The following is a 21764-nucleotide window of genomic DNA, read 5'->3' on the forward strand; positions in this document are numbered from 1 at the left end:
AACATGGAAATGATAACTCTATTCCTCCCTTTCCCTAAAATCCTGAGAAGGAAGCATTCTGCTACAAATCCGTGCTCAATGAAGTTTGCTTTCTTAGTTCAGCTGCTAAGTTAATCTGTTCTTTGGAGATAAGCGGAGATAACTGGCTAACACAAGTCAAGCTCTAAAACTTCTTGTCCTCATCCGTGCATGGTGAGAGAAGATGTCTTCTAGCTTTGAAAAGAGCCTATTTCTGCTCCTGCATGGTTAGAAGCAGTTTGGAGAATGGAACAAAAGCGTATTTCACTGCAACCTTCCAAAACTGCACAAATTAAGCTATGACATGACAGGAAATAAAGATGCTTTTGAAAACACAATAGTTTAAACCATTGTACAAGGAGAGTACAAATATTTCTAAACAAATCAGATATTTTGCAATAGCTGTGTTCATTAAGGATTACAAATGTGTCAACTCTTTCAGTGCTTCCTCACAAGCAAAGGCAAATAGTCTCTTGGCTTTGATGGAAGTTTCATGCAAGGAAGGACAAAGGAAAAAAGGGGAAGGATTTGGTCCAGTGAATTACCTTTTCCCGTAAGTATGGCCCCTCTAAAATTAACCTGGGCTCTGAAACTAGCCTGTCTTTTTTGTCATGTGTAATATAACCAGCAATGAAGATTTGTGGTTCAAATTTGCATTTGTTACATTTGCTTAGTACCCTGCAGTCGTTGTGGTTGCCCAAGGGGAAGAAGGGCAGAATTCCCAGCTGTACCCTCTAAGTCCATTTATTCCATTTATTGATGATCTGCAAGCCAGACACTGTCTGGTCCTCCCTCCCAAACATGTACTAGCTTTGTAATGCTTTAAAAAGAAATATATTCTCCTTTATAAATAACTGTTCAGATGATGAATCTATTTACGTGTATAAAGCTAATCCACTGAAGAAGAACAAATCACCTTTAGTACACTTCTCAGGTACTTTTAGACATATTCAGAGCCAGTATCAGTATTAAAAGTATAGTTTGCCACACATAAAGTTACAGTGCATGCTGTACCATACTTCAGTCAGTGTTATGAAACAACGTTACCCAAATTCTGTTCTGAATGTCTGTATTTAAACCAAAATTTCCAAAGATAATATTCTATTTTTTCAACTAATGTAGCCTTTTTTTTACAAGTAAATTAAATTAAGAAACCAATGTGAATTTCTCCACAAGCTATTTCATACTTGGATACCCTTGAACTTTACTGAATCTGAGCTAAAAAACAAATGTGCAGTTGAAATAGTTCAGTAGGTGTTCAGAATCCCAAGAGGTGTTTATTTGCTATTGTCATGCAAATGTCTACTTCTTGCAGGGTATTTTAAGAAAATATTTTTGAAGAAGATAGTAGATGTTCTACTTAATTTAATTAAGACATATAAATAACATCTTCAAGTGTGAAACACTGGTGAGTAATACATAGTTTTGGGGTTTTTTTAAAAAAACTTTTATGAAGTTATTAAATCTGAGGTGGAGCTCTGCCTAACAATACATTCCTGCGTACAGAAAAATATAAAGAGCCCCAAAAGCATCTGATGCAAAAGTAAATGACATTTTTATCATGGCACTCATATTTTTAAACCAACTCCTTGGCCTGTCCATCACCCACACTCTGCTAGCAACAGGACTTGTATTAGGAAATAATGTACTTAGGGATAAGTATCTTGACTTACACCATTTATAAACTGCTCCTTTCGTTGTCTAATCTGTTCAACCACCACATTCTCTTTCCAGCTGAAAAGAAGCTGCTGCCAAGTGTGGACTGCCAAGACAAACTCAGAACCACTTTTAACCTGCTGGACTAAAGCCAGAAAATGTTTACCCTGCCAAGATCAAGTTGCATCTACGCCTAACTTGCTAAAATCATGCCACTAGGACACAAGAAGGAAAAACTGAGTTGAAATCCCAAAAATATTTGTTATCTTTATCAGGTTAACTTGTATCTGTTTAAAAAAAAAGATGCAATTATTTAGAATTGATAAATAAATAAATAAATAAAAGCACATTGATTGCATTGTATTAGGCATATGTAGCAAAACTAGTACTTCAGTAAGATTTCATTTGGTTTGACATTGTTCTGGATGATGGTTTCAAACCTGATTGCTTTCTGTGATGAAACGACTAGATACGCAGATCAAAGGAGAACAGTGGATGCTGGCTGAGCTTTGGCAATGCTTTCAATACAATCTCCCAGAGAATCTTTTTAGCCAAGTTGGTAAATTATAGCCTAGATGTGCAGACTAATAGATGTCTGGAGTATCAGGTTCAAAGGGTAGCAATGAATGATTTGTATGCTAACTGGAACCTGGGTACAAATGTATTTCCTCAGGTGCTATCTGGGGACCTGTTTTGTATAATACCTTCATCAGTGGCCTGGGAGGTGGCGATGGAATGCACTCCCATCAAGACCATGGACAACACCAAACTAAGGGTACCACCAATACAGTTGAGGGCTATCAGAGTGGTGTAGATAGGCTAGAGGAATGGCCTGACAGAACCTCACAAAATGGACAAAATCACCTGGCACAGATTAACCCTGGAACAAAGGAGGCTGGAGGCTGACAGGCTGGGTGGTAGCTCTGCAGAAGAGAACCTGGGGGTCCTGGTGGGTGATGAGCTAAACATGAGTCAGCAATGTGCCCTAAAAGTGATGAAAGCTAAAGAGAAAATCAGCTTTTCTGTTTTGTAAATATGTGCTGCCTTCAGAAGAGATTGAAATGATCGAACAGGAAAAGGCCTTTCTCATTTTGCAGGCAGCCTGCTTTGGAGATCAGCTAACACCAGAAAAACTACTCAGCTCCTATCCAGTCTCCACAAACACTCTCACTAATGGATAAAACTGGAACAACAGCTTTTAGGCTAATACCTATTGCTATTTTTCCTGTCTGTATTTATTCATATATGATAGCATCTTCTTTGTGTGTCATGTTTTTCTTCATCTTTCAGTGGCACTTTTCCCCCTGTGTATATCCACCGGTTCTTTGATACAGTTCAGGAACAGCATCAACAACACAGGTTAGTCACTCGGGGGCCACAGATTTGTTTTGGCATTGACATGAAGCTAGTTCTGTCAAACCGTTGCTGATTAAGAAACTCTGGGGGAGCAGAACAGCTGATATTTATAGCCAGACATTGTTTCAGATTCAACAGTGTTCAGAAAAATGAAACGGATTACTTGTATTAGCACAAATTTAAGCAGCAGATTGTTGAACACTTCAAAACCTAAAATCATGCAGTCTTGGTTCTGATATGAATACCAGTTATATATACTAAACGTAACAGCTTGTGCAAACATATTCTATGGCAGTACATAAGCAAAAGTTTATTTCATTTTTCAGCTGGATAACATCCAAACGAAATTCTACACTCAGTTGTCCATGTTGAGGAAAGAGTTTAGCCTTAGACTTCCTTTAACATCTATGTCTTTAATGTCTATGCAGAACTTTCAATGTATAGCTGAGTACTATTATATCTTATAAATGAACAGGAACTAGGAATTTTTACAATGCTTTATATGCTAATTTATTCATTGACAGCAATATAAGTTATACTGTAAACTTTTCCATACTTCTCTTAAGGACTTTGGATTTGACCTGCAGTGTGGAAATTCTTTAAACAGCAACACATTTTGGTCTTCCTCCTGCCAAAGGCTTGGGCATCTGCAAAAACTACAAATCATGCCAAACTCTTTGAGTGATATATGGAGGACCACAATCCACTAGGAAATAAGCTAAGACCAACTCATTCATTTCATTTAGGTCCTTCAGTGGGATTTGAACCATCCAGCCCACAAACCATGTCTCATGAGATTGCAGTATACATCCAGCCCACAGTAATAATGATTCATATACATATATGTGTATATGCTTTATTGCTACCTTTAGCTGGATTAAAAGCAATATATCAAATTTTATATTTCTGCTTCTTTTATTGGCTTTCTAGCACTTGATCAGCTGATAGAGGCGATAATGAAATGTTTTTTTATAAACTGGAGTTTGTAAGTCCTGTCCTGAGAATGTAATATTTCAAAAAATAGCCTAAGCTTTGGGGAAAAAACCAATTACAGAAACAGCATTAAAAATGCCAAGCACTGGGCAGAAGCAATTCTGGATCAGTTTAAAAAAGTGATTGATGAAACTCTAATCTGAGCTGAAGGAACAGTTTCACGACAAGCTGTGACCATTCCACACACTTCATTAGCTGCCATAATTAGCCTGGTGTTTCAATTTGTTAGAACTGGTGGGGACAATTTTACTCAGAATGCAAACATCAAAAAACAGGGTGCCTCAGACTTCAGAAGAGGCTGATGAGAAGCTTTTCTAGTCTCTGTTAACTAAAAGATTAATTACAGCTGATGGGAGGCTGTACTCTGATTGTCACTCTGTCTATGTGCATTACTTTTAGCATTAGAAGAAAGACATGGTTGACACTACACTGCTCAATCAAGCAGCTTCGCATTAGTGTACAAAGTCAGTTAATATGCAATGTTTGTATAGTTTCTCTTTTTCTTTTTCTTCCCCCCACCCCCCATGTCTGAGACTCTGATATCTAACAAGTTATACTTTAAAATGAGGGTTATTCAGTTGCTAATGATCAGCACTTACCACTTAGGCTGTCATTCCTTTATACAACTACAGGTGAGAGATCCTAACTGTCTCAAAGCTGCTGGCTGGGAATATTATCGGTTCCTATTATCGCAGTCAAAATGTAAATTCCTACTCCAACAGTCTCATTATGGAAAACAAAACCAATACAGTTGTGAAACAGATACTGTGTGCATCACAGCCCTTATATCTTATCCCCTTTACTTTAGGTGTTATTACCTATGTACATTAACTCAAAGCTTGTAAGGTTATTTAAATGGAAGTGAAGTCTGAATTTGAAGTGGAAAGGTTATTCCTGAATAATTCCATAACTCTCATTCTAGAATATTAACACATGGTAATACACCTACTCATAAATAACTCCTTATGTGGATATGCCTTTCAGTTTCCCTACATATTTTATGCTGAGATCAACAAAAACTGTAAGAGAAGAAAGAATATAGTTTCTTATCTCTATCATGGTGGAACATCCTTTTAACCTGAGTTTATAAAGGGCATGTTGAAACCAACTCGTTCATTGCATTAAATGAATAAACACTGAAGTGTATTGCAAAGTGAATATCATAGTACTATTTAAAATGGAGTAGTTGAGTTCAGAGTTGATTCATGATATAAATTTTAAAGAAAGAAGCAGTAGCTGCTCACATCAAGCCATTAAGAGAACAAGCAGTCTGTATTACTTACAGTCTCTCATTCACTCCACATAAGAGCACAAAGCTATCTTTTACTGTAATTTTTCCTATTCAGGGAATGTAGATTACTCTAAAATCCACTTTACTGCACTGAATTCCTACTGCTCAGAGAATAATCTACTTTTGCTTTCTGGAGAGATCATCGAAACAACAAAAACTTGCAGCGTTTCTCTCAGCTTGAGCAGATACCTGGCATAACCTCTTAGAATCCATCCAGAACAGCTATAGGTATTAATAGCACTACAAATTATAGAACTGTTCAACTGTAATGGGTCACTGTAACATGTCATTCAGGCATTATTTTAAGATGTAGCATTCTGTAGTCTTAAGCGTATCGGTCGCAAGAAGAGACCGTCAACGTGTATTAAAACATGAGATTTAAAAATGTCTATTTTTCTGTGAAAATGGGTAACACCATTTTTCCTAGAACATTGTTTCTAAATAACATTTATCTACATATTGATTATACGCACTATGAGCCAGATCCTTACCTGACACAGATTAGCCTAGCTCAATGGATATATCTCAGTTATGCTAGGCACTGAGGATCAGTTCTTATACCTGCATTTTTCAACTGTTATATGGACCACATATTTCTTAGAGGATGGTGAAAAGCTTTCTGTTACTTTCATTTCAACTCTATTTAACCAGCACAAACATGGTCTAGGTGAGTACTATCAAATAATAAGTAGTTTGCTTTTGCAGATATGTTCCATAAAGAATTTTAAGTGACTTCAAAATATAGCCTTTTTAATTTAATATTATGGCAAACTGAATTGGGCTGAAATACATTACGTTTGGCAGATTTATAAACAAATCAATTCCAAGAATGCTGAACAGCCCATCCAAAACCATCATCAAAAGGCAAGGCCAAGCACTTCCCAGTTTAGTGCAAGAATTTTCCATTCCAACAAAATAATTTCCAAACAGTGAAAACCTAAACCCAATATAAACAAAACAAATTAGGTATAACTTCAAACTCTACTGTTTCCTGCTCAGCTGGGGTTTTTTTATATTTTTTTTTCATTAAAAGCTGTGCCACAAGTTACTGTAATGTACTCTAAGCATGTGCTAAAGGAATTGGTCAAGATAGTTTATTTCTAAAGTGCTTGTGATTAAACATGAGGCTTTAAAATGTTTAAGCAATGTGTACAATGGGAATTATTTAGAACGTTAAAACATGCATGTATCTCCCTCAAAGAAATATTGGTTAAAGTTAGCTCTTACTAAAAAGCAAGATTTTCTTGTATGCCACTAGCATACAAGTTACATTATTAAATGAGGAAGGTAGGCAAAGCAAGACATTTATCATCCAACAGACAAATGACACAGGATTGCTAGTTAGACAGTATAATAAGTACCATCTAATTTTCTCTTTCGAATCAATTTATTCTTCAAAGCCTTGGATCATCATCAAGGGACTGCATTTTCCCGTTGAGAAATTACAGAACTGAAAATCACGTTTTATAAGATATTCAACTAGTTGCCGACAAACCCTTACAAATAACCACTAGAATGGATTTGATTAGACAAGTCATGACAGTATCTTTTCTTATGCAAATAACTGAATGGTTTGACTCTTCCCAGTCACTACTTTGTAGCATTCTTTCAAAATCAGACCCGTAACTCACCAGTAACCTTCACCAGAAAGTTTTTTCAGCCTTGCTTTTCAGCCTTCCAGTTACCCACAGACTTTTCTGCACTTAAAGCCAGGGATACATTTTGTATGTTTTACCTTGCTTCACAGCGTTTACCTTCCTTCTACATCTAAGAAAATAATTTGAAAGATTCCTGATAGTTCATAATCATCAGCATTGCATATATCAATAGTAGCATTTTTCAAAGGCAGCCCAGCAGTGGTGACCTTAAGGATTTTCTCAAAGGAAACAATCTACAGTTCAAGAACTTTTCCAGTGGGAGCACTGACAGCAATCTTCACAACAAAACGTATTTCTGTAAATACGATACAGTCATTCCGTAAGGAATCTGGAAAGATCATTATGTCAACTGTCAAAAGCTGAAAGTGTCATTTACTTTCCTGGAAGACTGAATGGGTGCATCTTACAATGAGAGATATATCATTCTAGTACTGTGAATGAGAGGTAACGTCTGCCTTTTTAAATACATTTCTCCTGCATTTTTTAATATATTTCCTTCTCAACAGTATGTTATGACATTTATGTCCTGGTTTCAGCTGGGATAGAGTTAATTTTCTTCTTAGTTGCTGGTGCAGTGCTGTGTTTTGGGTTTGGTGGGAGAATAATGTTGGTAACACACTGATGTTTTCAGTCCTTGCTAAGTAGTGCTTATACTGTCAAGGGCTCTTTGGTTTCTTGGGCCCTACCAGTGAGCAGGCTGGAGGGACACTGGAAACTGGGAGGGGACACAGCCAGGACAGCTGACGCGAACTGGCCAGAGGGATATTCCATACCATAAAATGCCATGCTCAGTATATAAACTGGGGGAAGAAGAAGGAAGGGGGGGACATTCGGCTTTATAGCATTTGTCTTCTTGAGTAACCATTATGCGTGATGGAGCCCTGCTTCCCTGGAGATGGCTGAACACCTGCCTGCCCATGGGAAGTAGTGAATTAATTCCTTATTTCGCTTTGCTAGCATGCGTGGCTTTTGCTTTACTTATTAAATTGTTCTTATCTCAACCCTCGAATTTTGCATTTACATCCTTTCTGATTCTCCGCCGCACCCCTCTGGGTGAGGGGGAGTGAGTGAACGGCTGCGTGGTGCTTGGTTGCTAGCCAGGGTTAAACCACGACAATTTAATAAAAAAAAAAAAAAAGTATAAAATTCAGAAGTAAAAGTTGCAAAAGTGACTTTAAGCCATGTCTTGTTACCCAGTTTCAGAGACCATTTGCTTATTAAGCTGCTTTATGATATTAATGTTGAAAAACACTGCTCTTTTTTTGTACTATCTAACCAGGTAGCCAAACACCTGGGCTCCAAGGAGCTCACAGTTCTTAAGTGTAATGTTGCTGTGGGAATTGCCTTAAGTGGAGGCAGGGAATTACTCAAGCTGATCTTCACATGAAGACACAGCAGTCTTTTGACTCACAATGAGTGTTCTGAGTGCAGAAAATATATGCTACAAAGGACAGGCTTTCCATTAATAGTATAGGATGTAGTGCTGTAGGACCAGATCCTTGGGTTTCAATTATTTGGTTTGTTGCAGGACTCAGGATAGGAAGAAAAGTGACAGAAAGCAGTCTTACCTTGGAAACAGATAGCGGATAACTCAAACTAAGGGTCCATTTGGAGCGTCTGAATAGATACATCAAGTCATACCAGCAGTAATAATCACACAGGAGCCATGTCATCGGCCGGGGATTGCTGGAGTGCAGCACACTTTGGCAACAACCTTTATTATCCCTGACATGGCTCATGAGGAAACCAGTAGTGTAACAAGCAAACTCTTACAGATCATCTAATAATTCCCCTACAACAGAGTCACTTCTGGCTGCCTCATTATGCCAGCTCTGCATTGCCTAGGAAAACACATTGCAGTTGGATTGGGGAGCTAAGAACCTGGTACTCAAAATACGTGCTAGCTCTTCTCCTTGTATATTAATGACTCCTGTCACAAGGCACACAAGTAAATATGGCCTTGAAAGCTTTAAAACATGTCATAAAGTTGATAGTACAGATGCAGGTTCATTGCCTAATACCACACTGTATAAGAAAACATGCTTGTTTAATCTTTTTTTCCTAATTTGAATGAAAAGAAGCAAAATCCTTTTTTAAAAAGTCCTGGAGTCCCAATCAGAGAGAGAAAAAGTTTAAAGCTTCACACATACATCATACCTATCCCAAGTCCAGTCACTGCAAGGCTAGGAAAAATGAAGTTAAGGTAAAATTCGAATAAATTTCAGTATATTCAGGCATGGAAAAGCATGAATAGTGTATCAAACAATTCTGCCACATAATGATATGATCCACTAGAGACATGATCGCTGTGAGTATGCTGTCGGTCCTACAAGGGTTGAAACTAATTTTCAAACAGAAATCATTTCTCCCCTCCCTGCCCTATTTTTCCCTCACATTAATACTATTAAAAGGTAACTTTTTGCTGTGGAACTGCAGGACACAGTGGTCTTAGAAGAATGCAGAAGAAAATGGGTTGGCCATGGCCATGAAGAAAAGTCACACTCACTTTCTAAGGCACTGACATTTTCAGGCCATATGAGGTTCTCCTTGTGGACCTCTTCCCACATATCTGGTTATTAGAGCCCTACCTGATTACGTGAGTCCACTTGGGCCATAATGTGAGCAACAATGAAAACCACTGAGGCTACTGAATTTTCAGAGGCCACAGACTCTATAAAACAGCGTACCATCCTTGGACACACAGGGGGGACTCTCTTTTTCATCATAGAAAGTCCAAAGTTAGCAAAGTCATGTGAGAGGCATTATGCAGTTGAGACAGTCACAGAGATTTGATCCTTACGATCTTCTTTGTTGTAGAAAGCAAGTCAAAGACCAAGAATTTTTTCCACAGTCTGTTATCTCTCTTATGCCAGATCAGAAATTTCTGCCAGTTCTTGGACAAAAAGCCAGATTTACACCTAGTGTAAATCAATGAAACTTTATATTTTGCATTATACTTACATCATAACATTCTTTGTATAAACTCTGGCTTAAAAAGGTACACACGTTGTTTATCTGTTATACATGTTATGATTTAATTAAATACTTCTGCAACTTCAGCTGAAGGCAATCCCTGTCCAACAAAATCAACTGAAGCTGTCGATGGTGCCTTTATCTACACTGGCTGAAGATGAGCCTGTTATTCTCTGCCTCTGGTGACAAAGATGGAAGTGATATAATGTATATAAGGAACAACTATTGCTGGCTCTAATGGCTATGCAATACAGTGTGAAAATGCCAGTAGTGGTGACTACAGCTACTCCACCAAAACCAGAATTGCATCGGTGGTGAATTACAAGGGCTATTTTTCCTAGCCTAGGCGAGGCCATGCCAATCAGAAATATTTGAATTTGATACTTGATTAATGCTGGCAGTACTCTATAAGTGATTTCCACTTGACAACATCTAACTATTTAATTATTTCCCGTTATTAATGGAATGGAACAATTCAAAACAAACAGCTAGAATAGAATGACTGTTTTGCAGGAAGCTCGTAATAATCAATTCATACATGTAGAAATCTTCCTAAAATTATATCAAGCTGGCCTGTTGAACTTGAAAGGCATATTTTATCCCAATCAATGCATGAAAGTAAAATTATCCATAACTAAGGCATGTTTCTCTGCTGTACAGTTCAGCTGTAATGATCCCCACACACTGCACTTGCACATCAATTATGATAATCATAATCACGGTCGTTAAGCTGAATGTTCATTATTATCAGGATGCTGGTGACAGCAGATTCAATCATCGGGTGCAATGGGCAGGCAGTCACAGTCCCACCCAAGTTTCTGCAGACAGCGTTGTGCCACATTAAATCTATGATGTGTTCCACATCCCACTCCATTCCAAAAGCTGTAGACGGTAAAGGTCAACTTTATGTTCTGTGCAATATGCTTAGGTTCTCCAAATTAATTCTTTGCAGTACTGGGTATTTTTATGCTTTGTAGATAATAAAATTCTGTTTAGGGCCAAAATGCCTGTGCAAATAATGAAACAGTGATGCAGTCGTACTGTAATTCACCTATAATAAGGCATCAGAGGGAAGAATCTATCAGGAAGGAACATCTTAAAATGTCACTTACTGAATTTTGCAAATAAGAAAACATTAAATGCTGTCATTAAAGTCAGTTTTCTAAAATGCATATGCAAACTAATTCCAATACCGATTAAAGGCTGTAAGCTATCATTTCTGCCTCAGTAAATACAAACATATGTGAGTGTTTTGACAACTGAAAGATTATAGTTGGTGTATTTGATCCCTTGACTGCCCAGCTACACTGCAACCTATCATTGTACGTTAAATTCATACTGACTGGTAAGTTTTTTTTTTATTGATAGTTCTCACATAAATCCTGTCAAAGGCATTCCAAGGTATTTAGACATATGATACTAAACTTAAAATATGTAAGCATTTTTATTTTTGTAGTGATTTACAACTGGGTAAGCTAACTAGATTTAGTTTTGCTAGAGGTATAGTATTTCCACTTCTTGTTTATTTTTAATGAAGAATTAGAATACAATAGTTTTCCCCTTAACTCAGAAACTTCTTTGAAACGTAAATGGAATGAGATAAAATTTTTCTGATTATAATTAGATGAAAAGAAGAACTATTCACTTTTCCTCACATAGATATGGTAATTATTATGTTTAGAGGAAGTCTATGCTAATACCCTTTCATTTTCCAGAAGAAATATAACAAGGCAATATTTTTCATTGCTGTTCATTTTGCTTCTAAAGTAATTATATAATTTACATACTAATCTTTTTGTGACTTGAATTAAAATGCATACTTCTAAACACATGAAAATACAACCATAGGACATGCTCATGAACATACACAGGGAAAATTTTTTATACATAGCTTTAAAAAAAGCCAGCTAATATCAGCCAATATTAAATAATACCTCAGCAACAGAGTGGGGTCACTGATCCACTGACCATGGAACTGACTCCTTGGAAGAACTTACACAGTAGTTTGTCTTACCAACAATGATAAAAGAAACTTCTCTAGTACACACTGTCAGAAGCTGAATATACATCCTGGCAGGGTTATCAGTTATTCAGGTTGTAAGAGAAGTTGCATCCACTAAAATATCATCTCACGGGAAACTCAAAGGAGGGCTATGTTTAGCAGACCAAGTGTTAAGCAAAAATTGGAAATTTTTTTGGTAGTATTTCGATACATGCCATTTAGCCTTGTGATTCATTGAACAGGATAATTTTGTTCATAGCACAGATATATAGTTTTAATACAGTTTAGAAATAAGAAAGTGACAGAGAGTTCTTTCAAATTTAATAGTTATGAAAGTATGACCTCACACCTGCCTATAGGACCCTTTTCATAAAAATATAGTGAGGAGGTGGAGTTTTTTTGGCTTGGTTTTTTGTTGTGGTTTTTTTCTGATAATAATGACCCATTAAAGCAGCAGGTAGGCCATAAATAGCTCTTTTCTACACTTATCTCTCTGTTTGGGTAAGCGGCTCCTAATTGAAGCTTCATATTGATTTAGAATTGGGGTTGGAAGGCTGTATGTCATGTTGGGTTAATGTATACAGCTATTCACCTCCAGAGACTTAGGTTGAAATCTATCCAAGATCACAAGTGAGTTTAGTTGTTTCAGCTAAGCACATAATTTATTTAATACTATATATGTGCAATATGATATACAATATAAATATCTTTACATTGTTTGATGCCATCATCCGAGCCTGAACAAGAACTACTAAGGACTACAGGACAAGATGAGTACCACCAATAAGAACTTTTAAATTTTTTTCATATATCATACTTATGCAGCCACTCGCATCCTCCACTCATTGCTTTTGAAAGACAAATTCAGATCTTTTTGTCTGAATGTTGAACTTTGTGCCTGTATTTGCAATAAGATTAAATTAATGTATGTTAAAATACCAAAATTTTACTCTGAGCTCACTTGTAAAGCTTAAAGTTTTGAGAAAGAGTTCTTGTAAAAAATATTACTTCTCAAACTAAGACTTCTTGGACCTTGTTATACATTAGAAAGGTTAAGTTACCTTCAGGGAAATAAGTAATGATATTTCACAAAATCCCAGAATTGTTTAGGTTGGAATAGACCTCTTGAGATCATCTAGTCCAGCACCCGTACTCAGCTGGACTAGGTTGCTCAGGTCCATGTCCACTTGAGGTTTGAAAACCTCTAAGGATGTAGAGCCCACAGTCTCTTTGGGTAACCTGTGCCAGTGTTCTGTCACCCTCACAGCAAAAAGAAAAGAGTGTTTTCTCACATTCAGATGGAATTTCAAATTTCACACATTTCAGTTTATGTCTATTGCCTCTTGTCCTGTCACTGAACACTACTGAATCTCAGAGGAGTCTGACTCCTTCTTCATTCCCTCCTATCAGGTGTTTATATACGTTGCTACCATGTCCCCTGAGCCTTCTCTTATCCAGACTCAAGGGTTCCAGTTCTCTCAGCCTCTCCTGCTACAAAAGATGCTCCATTCCCTTAACTATCTTCGTGACTCTGTGCTTCACTCTCTACCAAGTCCATTATCTTCCTTGTACTGGGAAATCTTAATATGATTATGATACTTAATGGAAATAGAAGTAATGCAAACATTACACAAACTCATGTTAGAACATGTTCTGAGGAAAATTACCTCTTGTAGCACTACAAAACCAGAAATATATGAGATGCTCCTGACAAAGCAGGCAGTTTAATGAAACTATCTTGAAATAAAAACAGCTATTCACTTTTTAGAATTTTTCCAAAGAATGTAAGCAGTAAAATTCTTTGTTGGTTGTAATCAGGCTTTGCCATAATTTTCTGAAGGTTTATCTTAATGTGCAAGAGTAAATATGAGATCTCTCTTAAATCAGAAAGGGCAATACAGATAGAACTTTGCAAAACTTATATAACCAAAGCTGTACTTCAGCAGGCTTTTAAATCCTTACCTTGTAAGGTGGGAGAGGTATTGAATTTCCTTAAACTGAACTTACCAGAAAGAGAGTCGAGGAAATCTGACATCACATCAGCTCTAAGTATGTGATTTCATAACATGCTAGAAAGATTCCCATTGGATTCCATGATCTCTGGATCAGGCCCAAATTCACTTAGTTCTAACACAATAACAATTTAAAAAAACTAAACCGTTCTTTAATTTTTGCAGCGACTTACCTTGTCTGTTACCCACTTCTTAGGCTGTACTTCTCGGAAGTGTTTAATTCCATAAGCTTCTTGGCCATATTTGCCTGACCGGTGAATTGATGGGTCATACTTCTCATTTTTATGATACGAAGAAAATGGCAGAAATCTGAAATTCAGCAATATTTTAATATCAGTTATGCTCTACTCTAAATGCCACAGGATTGATGTAAATCGTAGGTATCAATGCAACAGGAGGTGACATGGACACATGTTCCTGACATGGAAACATGTTCCTGTTATTTTCCACTGCCTTCTTAATGCTCCCCCTTGGTACTGTGAGAGGATTTCTGCAATTTCTCCTACAGCTGCTTTTAAATTAAATTTGGAGCAAAAAGATACAGAGTTTCAACAGGATAAAATGAAGATTTTCTGTAAGAAGATATAACTGGGTCCACTTGCATTACTAGACTATTACCTTGGCTGTATTTGCACTACCAGTTGGTGTGATGTGAAGAACGAGCAGGGTTCAGTTTGCTGGGATCTGCACGCCGACACTTCAAGCCTCAGGTGGCCCCACACATAAGGACATTGCTCCTTCCTAGAGAACTTTGCATCCACTTTACAGATCACATAAGCCCCAAACGTACAACCTCAACCTGATCGTTCCATCAGGATGGAAACTTTTCAAGCATGCCGGCAGTACAAGCATAACCCAAGGCAAATTTGCACAATAAAGAACACCCCTGTACCTTAAACTAGGTATGCATCCTTTGATATTTGCTAATCAAAGCTAAATAAACCATACTCTCTTTTAGCAGAATAGAAACTTACACAAATAGTACTGTCGACTTTCCTATATTGGCAGACCACAAATCAAAGAAGTGATTTCTTCTGAATACACAAATTGTGTACTTTACTCTGAAGTTATAATTATGTCCTAATTAGCAATCTTTTGGAGCCTTTTATTTTGCTTTTGGTCGTACTGATGGTGGACTCCCTGCTTGTGTACTGCCACTGAACAGTGAAGCTCCAGCTGCCTGCTTTGGGCATGGAAGAGGTTTTCAGATGCACGTCCCTAACTCTCATGGACAGCGACAGGTTTTCTGGGTAGGTTCCATAGTAAACCATATGGAGGAAGGTGAAAAACATCTTATATATAAAGGATCCACAAGAGACCCTGTAACGATGTATTTGTTCCACCTATTTCAGTTTTCAAGAGAGTTATGAGAGCAAAAAAGTACCTTTTAGTATGGGGTAAAACCTTGTGAATTAAGCTTGCTATTGCTGGTATTCTGAAAAAGCAACATGCATTCTTTATTCTACAATTGCAGGAAAAAATATTATACATTAAAATTAGAAAAATGTGCTTCAGAAGTTTAAAACATCATTTTAACTGCCATGACAACAGGTGTAGTTAATTAAAACCTTTCCTAGTTGAAAGCTTTTCAGAATCCAGAGTCCCTAGAGGAGTTAGACAGTTAAACAAGTGTTTGATAAAGACAGGCATCAAAATACCTTTCTTTCAGCTGATACAGATTCGGAAAATTATTTATTTGGACTAACTGATCTATCAGCAGCTGTTTGAACATTTGTTTTCTTAAATTAACTTCCTTTCTTTCCACTTCATAAAAAGAAACTATTTCAGAATCTTGCCAGCTATATCAATTTATTCTATCAAGTACCACAAACAGATGTCATGTAAAGTTAGCGAAAGAAAAACACTGAGTTAGCAGACTTTTAAATTATACAAAGCTACAGTATCATGTGTATACTCATGGGAAAGGACACTCTCACATGACAGATTATGGTACTTGTAATGCTAATTTGCACATGGGATGGACATCGTACACACACAAAAATTAATGTGGCCCCAGTGTCCCAGAGAATACATCGAAGGTGCTGCGAGCCGGCTGCTCCACTTGCAGTTTTTATCACTTCTGAATTGCATTTTAATAGTACATTTTTCTTTTGTTCAGACATGAAAGAAAATTGGCTTTCTCAGGGGATTGGATAGCTGAGAAGACAAGGCTAGCAGTTTAGGGATTTGCCCATATATGCATAGAATTCAGTTGAGCCATAGCATTCATAATTTAATACGAATACTATGTCTATAAAATTTATACACAAAATGGCAAAAAAAAAATATTGAGGAAAGTAAAAAAGTAAATTATTATAGTTTTCCCTACAAAATTTCCTACATAGACATTTTGATATTAGTGTGGATCAGTTAATCTTTGTCTTTTTAGTAAATGAATACTCAGAGTAATCTATGTTCTACTATGATTCCAAACAAAAAGTGTACATCTGTTGTAACAGTTCAGACACAACAGTATGTTCTACATGTAGTTTAGCACAAATGTGATCTTCAGCATTCTGCTGTGTACCTCTTTTAAGATCATTAACTGAAGTATGTGCCATACAACCTGGAATGTATGTCTGGCTGAGTAAAAAAATATTAAATCAACTATGAATTTTTGAGGGAGAACACTGAACGATAAAAAATATTAAAATTGAAATGAAAGAACATCGAAAATATAATAGGGATAATGGTATAAAACAGCCTAAAGAACAAATTTTCTTTTTTTTTTTTTTCCTTCTGTCTATAATTCTGCTGTCAGAGCCAGGTGGGCTGATCCTTATAGCAATAGCAATCTAACTACAAGAAAGGATCGTATGCTTGCAAATTCAATGTCTGTTGCAAACAAGTAAAGTTTTCATTACTGTGTGTGAATAAGTAATTAAAAAGATCATTAAAATAATTTTGTGTTAAGTAGGGTAACCAAATTAATGGGAGTCATACAGAAGTCAATATACCCCCACAACCAATAATAACATTAAAAAGCAACAGCACTGCAAAACACTTCAGTAATGGTATTGTGTTCTGTATCTCTGTGTATACACCTGACACTGCTTTTCCCCAAATTAATGACAGTATGTGCTCTGAATGTGACAGAAGAGAGTGATGGAAGGAGAAGAAAATTAGATACAGGAAATGGTATGGTACCATTATCAACTGACAGGTTTAGACCTCAATAGTTTTTTTTCCACAAAAAGCTCACTTTCAGGATTCTTACATCTGATTTTCAGGTTTTCCTTGTGATTTAAGTGCAAATTCAGAAATTCTTGAAGGTTTTCAGTAAAGATGACGAGACAAAAGTAGCAGGTTCAAAGAACTAAATTCTGTATAGATGTTACAGCGTGCCATAAAACATAGTCAGTGTAAGCTGAGGCTTTCCAAAAGTTGATGATTTAATGGGAGGTGAACTTTCCCTACAGAAATATATTTAAAAATAAAAAATTATTTCATTTCACCCACCACAAAAGCTTGAATGAGAGATATGCCAAATGATACATTCAAGACAGGCAGAAAGAGTTGGAACCAAAAATGGGAAACTATCTCAGGTTCTGCAAATAGTATTACACATAGACAACCCGAGGGAGGACCAGGACCAAAGCTGGCAGCATCGCTGGTAATGAAGGCGAGCTGCACTGTCACCAGGACCACACTATGTTGAAAGCAATTAACGTAAAAATACCTAGAAGCCTTCACTTAGCAGCCAATCCCAGACCTGACAGCTGCTAGCGGTGTGTACTTACATTTCAAAAGATACCCTAGCTCTTTGTTGTTAACAAAAATAAAAGGTGCTTTCTCTCTCCCTTGACTCAATCTATCCTGCATCTCCTTGCTAGTATTAATTTCATCTTTCTAAACCTTCTTTTCCCCACATTTTCATGATCTTTCTTCCTGCATTGCTCACCTACCATCTCCTTCCTCCATTCTGTCTCTTTTATGTAATAGCTCTCACTATTGTGACAGGGCATGGAAGAGGCATTTTAGACACTGAAGGCTTTCCAGTTGGATCAACCGAGACAATAGAAGCAGCAGTAGGTACTGGGGGTAACATCTACGGCACTGCGAGAGGAGAGAGCAGCCGCATGGACAGGAAGGAGGATTTGTCAGGTCCATCATTTACTGCTGGGCAGCAGCATCCCAATGCTATCTGGTACCCACCAGCAGGACATAGTTCAGAGGCATTAACTTTTTCTTGAATTCAAATGGCAGCAGAAAAGCAGAGTGGTCCTTCAGGACCTGCCCAAGGGGCAAAATCCCCCCAGTGCAAGCATGTAATACTGATATCGGAAATGCTTCAAACTTTACACAGGCTTCTGAGAAAGAACAGGCAGTAGATCTACTGCCACACTGCTGTACGTGCTGCACTACCAGGGCACAATAAGAAATATTAAAACCAGAGAACTAGAAGGAATATTCTGCTCACACAGTTCTTCAAACGTTCATCATATTTGTATGTACCATACATTTTTGTAATGTAGTAGTAAAAATACTACCAAAATCTTAACTCTAGATGTGAGTGTTAAATTTTTATCTAAAATGGTTCTAAGCAACAGCAAGTAAATTCCTTGCTGTCTTGATCCAATTCAAATAAAACAATTTAATATCTTTTCAAAGACCATGAACAATTAGCTCTGAACAAACTATGTTTCTCTATCCAAAAGCTCTGAATCTTTATCTTTTCTTTTTTTTTCTTTAAATAAAACATGAAATTAATTTTAAGCTTTCAAATTTGGGTTATACCTCAAATAATTTGTTCTTCAGATCCACCTATGTCTATCTTTTCACTCGGGGAACAAAGGAAGAAGCACAATGGTTTTCCACAGCAAAACAACTGCAGCAGGGCACCCATTATTTAGTTCATTATGAATGCATATTAAAATCAAAGTGTTATTTACAAAAATAAAGATAGACTATTTCACTCAACATATCTAGTCAGATTACCATTACCAGAATATTTTTGTCATAAGAAACTTATTTTGGGTGCATTATTACAGATATTGTCTATAATATTTTAAATACATATTTTTTCAATAAGCTATCACTTTTATCCCAATGTCAGTAAATCTAAGAATCCTCTCTCCGTTATTGTTTAACCCCTGTCTGAGATACTGTGAAGTGGCAAAGAAAAGTATAGTTTAGTTCTTGTAGGAAGTAAAAGAGATCTCTTCTGCAGCAAATTCCGGAACTTCTTAATTATACACAGACTTATTATCTGCATCCCCAGTGTTATAAAGTACCAGAACTTCATTAGAAAAATTAAGATGGAAAAATGAAGGCGCTACTTTGTAAATTTCCAGTGGAAATTAGCTGGAAGAAGCAGAGGAATACTGGATCAAAAGAGGGTAATCATGCTTAACTGTGCCCTAGAGCACCCGCATGTATAATACGATTTGCACAGTAACTACCTCTCCTATTACTGCTTGTTTGGAGTATTCTGTGTTAATGGGGTTAGCTAATTTAGTATTTTAACTTAAAAAGACTCTGCTGATTAATAAATGTTGCACACTGTGCTAGTAATTAAAATAAATGGAAGAGTTACAAATAGAAGTTGAATTGTTAAGAAAACATTATCTGAAAATATATGATAATCCCTGTTTATCATAATACAATAACAGTCCGGAAAATATGTAAATGGATGAAGTTGCAAAGCATATGAAAAACTAAGCATGATTTTTAAAAAGTTTTCAGATTTGTTCTACTTGTATGACATAAAATATAGTAGCCATTTTCACTGCAGATAAATCAGAAATACAGTAAAAGTTCTTGTAAATGTAGAAATTAAACGACTTTTTTAAAAATACTAAATCTAATCAAAGTGGCTTGCTTTTTCAATTTTATTACCATTAATACCAGGCAGCTCATGACACTGATGCTCTCCAAGTATAGAGTTCGTTTAGCTCATCAACTTCGCTGTGAGCGTACCTTTCGTGCACAGCACTGCACAGAACAGAAGCACCTAAGCTGGTTCTAAAGGAAAGCACCAGCTGGCTGAGAATAAGCCCAGGAGGAGCTTGGTGCTGCATTGTTCACATCGCACTGAGAGGCAGGGCGTGCAAACATTGCACTCTGCTGCACACAAGTGAACCAGCGTGCTCAGGACTAGCTTGGCTGCCTCCAGGACAGCATGGAGCACAGACGTAGCCAGAAGCTGAGATGACTTGCCTGATGTCACACCAGAAGACGACAATAAATCAGGAAACCTCAGCCTTATACTATTGCAGGTTTATCCCTATCCTGTCACCATATTGCAACTCACTCTGATGTATGTTGACTTTTATAAAGATGTTTAATAGTAGACTTTGAAGCACGAGGCATGCTATGTGAGACAGATTTCAGCAAAATGAATGAACATAATTTACATCTTTGTTCTTTGGAAAATTATGCCAGCATGCAGCTGCATGCAACTCTGTAAAGAACTTTTCATGCTTAGTGATCTAAATCTGTTGGATCCAGCAGTTGGTGCCTCAAACTAGACACTAGTTTATTAAGTGGCCATCCCGAAGGAGTGCAATTGTCATTCCTCTCCAAGAGGAGGGGGAAATCACTTCATTTGTATGAAAAATAGCACAATAAAGCAGTAACAGCTTCAATTACACGAGAAAAAGGTATCATTCTTATTAGGCTAGATTACCCAGTTGCTCCTTCATTACGAAACAGGAAATTCCAGCAGTTGCTTTAAGTAAGCACAACATTCTCTCTTGCTTTCATTCGTACTGCTTCCACCTGCCCCAAACTCTCCCACAGCTTTCTCAATTATTTTTGCATTTTATCAGAAGTAAAAACTTTCTTAGAGCTTGAAACACTTAAAGAAAACATATTACCCCTTTAAAGATATTCAGAGGTGAGTGGAAATTCTGAATGTTGTTGGAAATTGCAGGTATACAGCAACGATTTTTCTATCTTATGAGATATCACACAATACTCATTCTAGAAACATTCAGATCAAGGATTCAGTTTTTCATTTTATGCAAACACAAGCTTTCTCAACAAATGCCACACACTTCCATTCTCTCCTTATTTTCTAAAATAGAAGAATAATCAGCATAGGAAGCACTACCAGGAAGAAATACAGTCCCAAAGTACACAATTACATAGAAAAAGACAGAAATTTGTCAATTCATAATAGACACTGCTGAGAAAAAACTACTGTAGAATCTAAGTAACCCTTTGCTGACTCCTCCCTAGAGGCTGACATCCCACGCAGCAGCTGCAGCATTACTAGTGAGTGTTGGTTCTGATGATGACCTGCAACTCTGTCATCACCTTTTCAAGGTTACAGATGTGACCCTTGCACGGTTGGTTGAATATGAAGCACAAACGGAATGATCACAGCCCGAAAAAGTATAATACACTATGCATTTAGCATGCATGAAGCTGAGAATCATTGGTGTTAGGACATTGCTTCTGTGCATTAAGGATGGCACTAAACGCTTCCTTACCCATAAGGTAAATAAAGACCCCTGCTCAATTAATAGCTGTCAAAGTTGGAGACTCCAAATTTAAACTGTATGAGAGCAAAGCTTCACAGTTCACTCACTGAAGAGAGTCAGGGAAATATTTATTACAAGATCTGACCTTCTGAAACTGTTGATACGTGATGTCTGGGGTAAACCTCATCAAATAAAGACCGGGCAATATAGTCATGCCTATAAACGAAGGATATAATCCATTCTTACTTGGAATTCATCAGTCAAAACTTACTCAGTAAAAAGAACACCTTAAATGAGAGGTAGAACATTAATTATTACCTAGTGGGTGGGTTTTTTTCTTTTTAAGTTTCACTGGCAGAAGCAAGAAATAAAAAGTTA

General features: G+C 37.0%; 1 protein-coding gene across 4 annotated transcripts in view; it reads right to left on the bottom strand.

The window, feature by feature from the left end:
- Positions 1–21764, bottom strand: part of SPATA17 (spermatogenesis associated 17) — an 89715-nt gene that overhangs the window by 6863 nt on the left and 61088 nt on the right. For all 4 annotated transcript variants that reach the window (XM_056357114.1, XM_056357113.1, XM_056357112.1 and 1 more), the window contains one exon: positions 14133–14268. In XM_056357114.1, the coding sequence (XP_056213089.1) occupies positions 14133–14268 (136 nt within the window). The remainder of the gene's footprint in view (positions 1–14132; positions 14269–21764) is intronic.

The sequence above is a fragment of the Falco biarmicus genome, chromosome 12 (genome assembly GCF_023638135.1).
Source record: "Falco biarmicus isolate bFalBia1 chromosome 12, bFalBia1.pri, whole genome shotgun sequence".
Classification (NCBI taxonomy): Eukaryota; Metazoa; Chordata; class Aves; order Falconiformes; family Falconidae; genus Falco; species Falco biarmicus.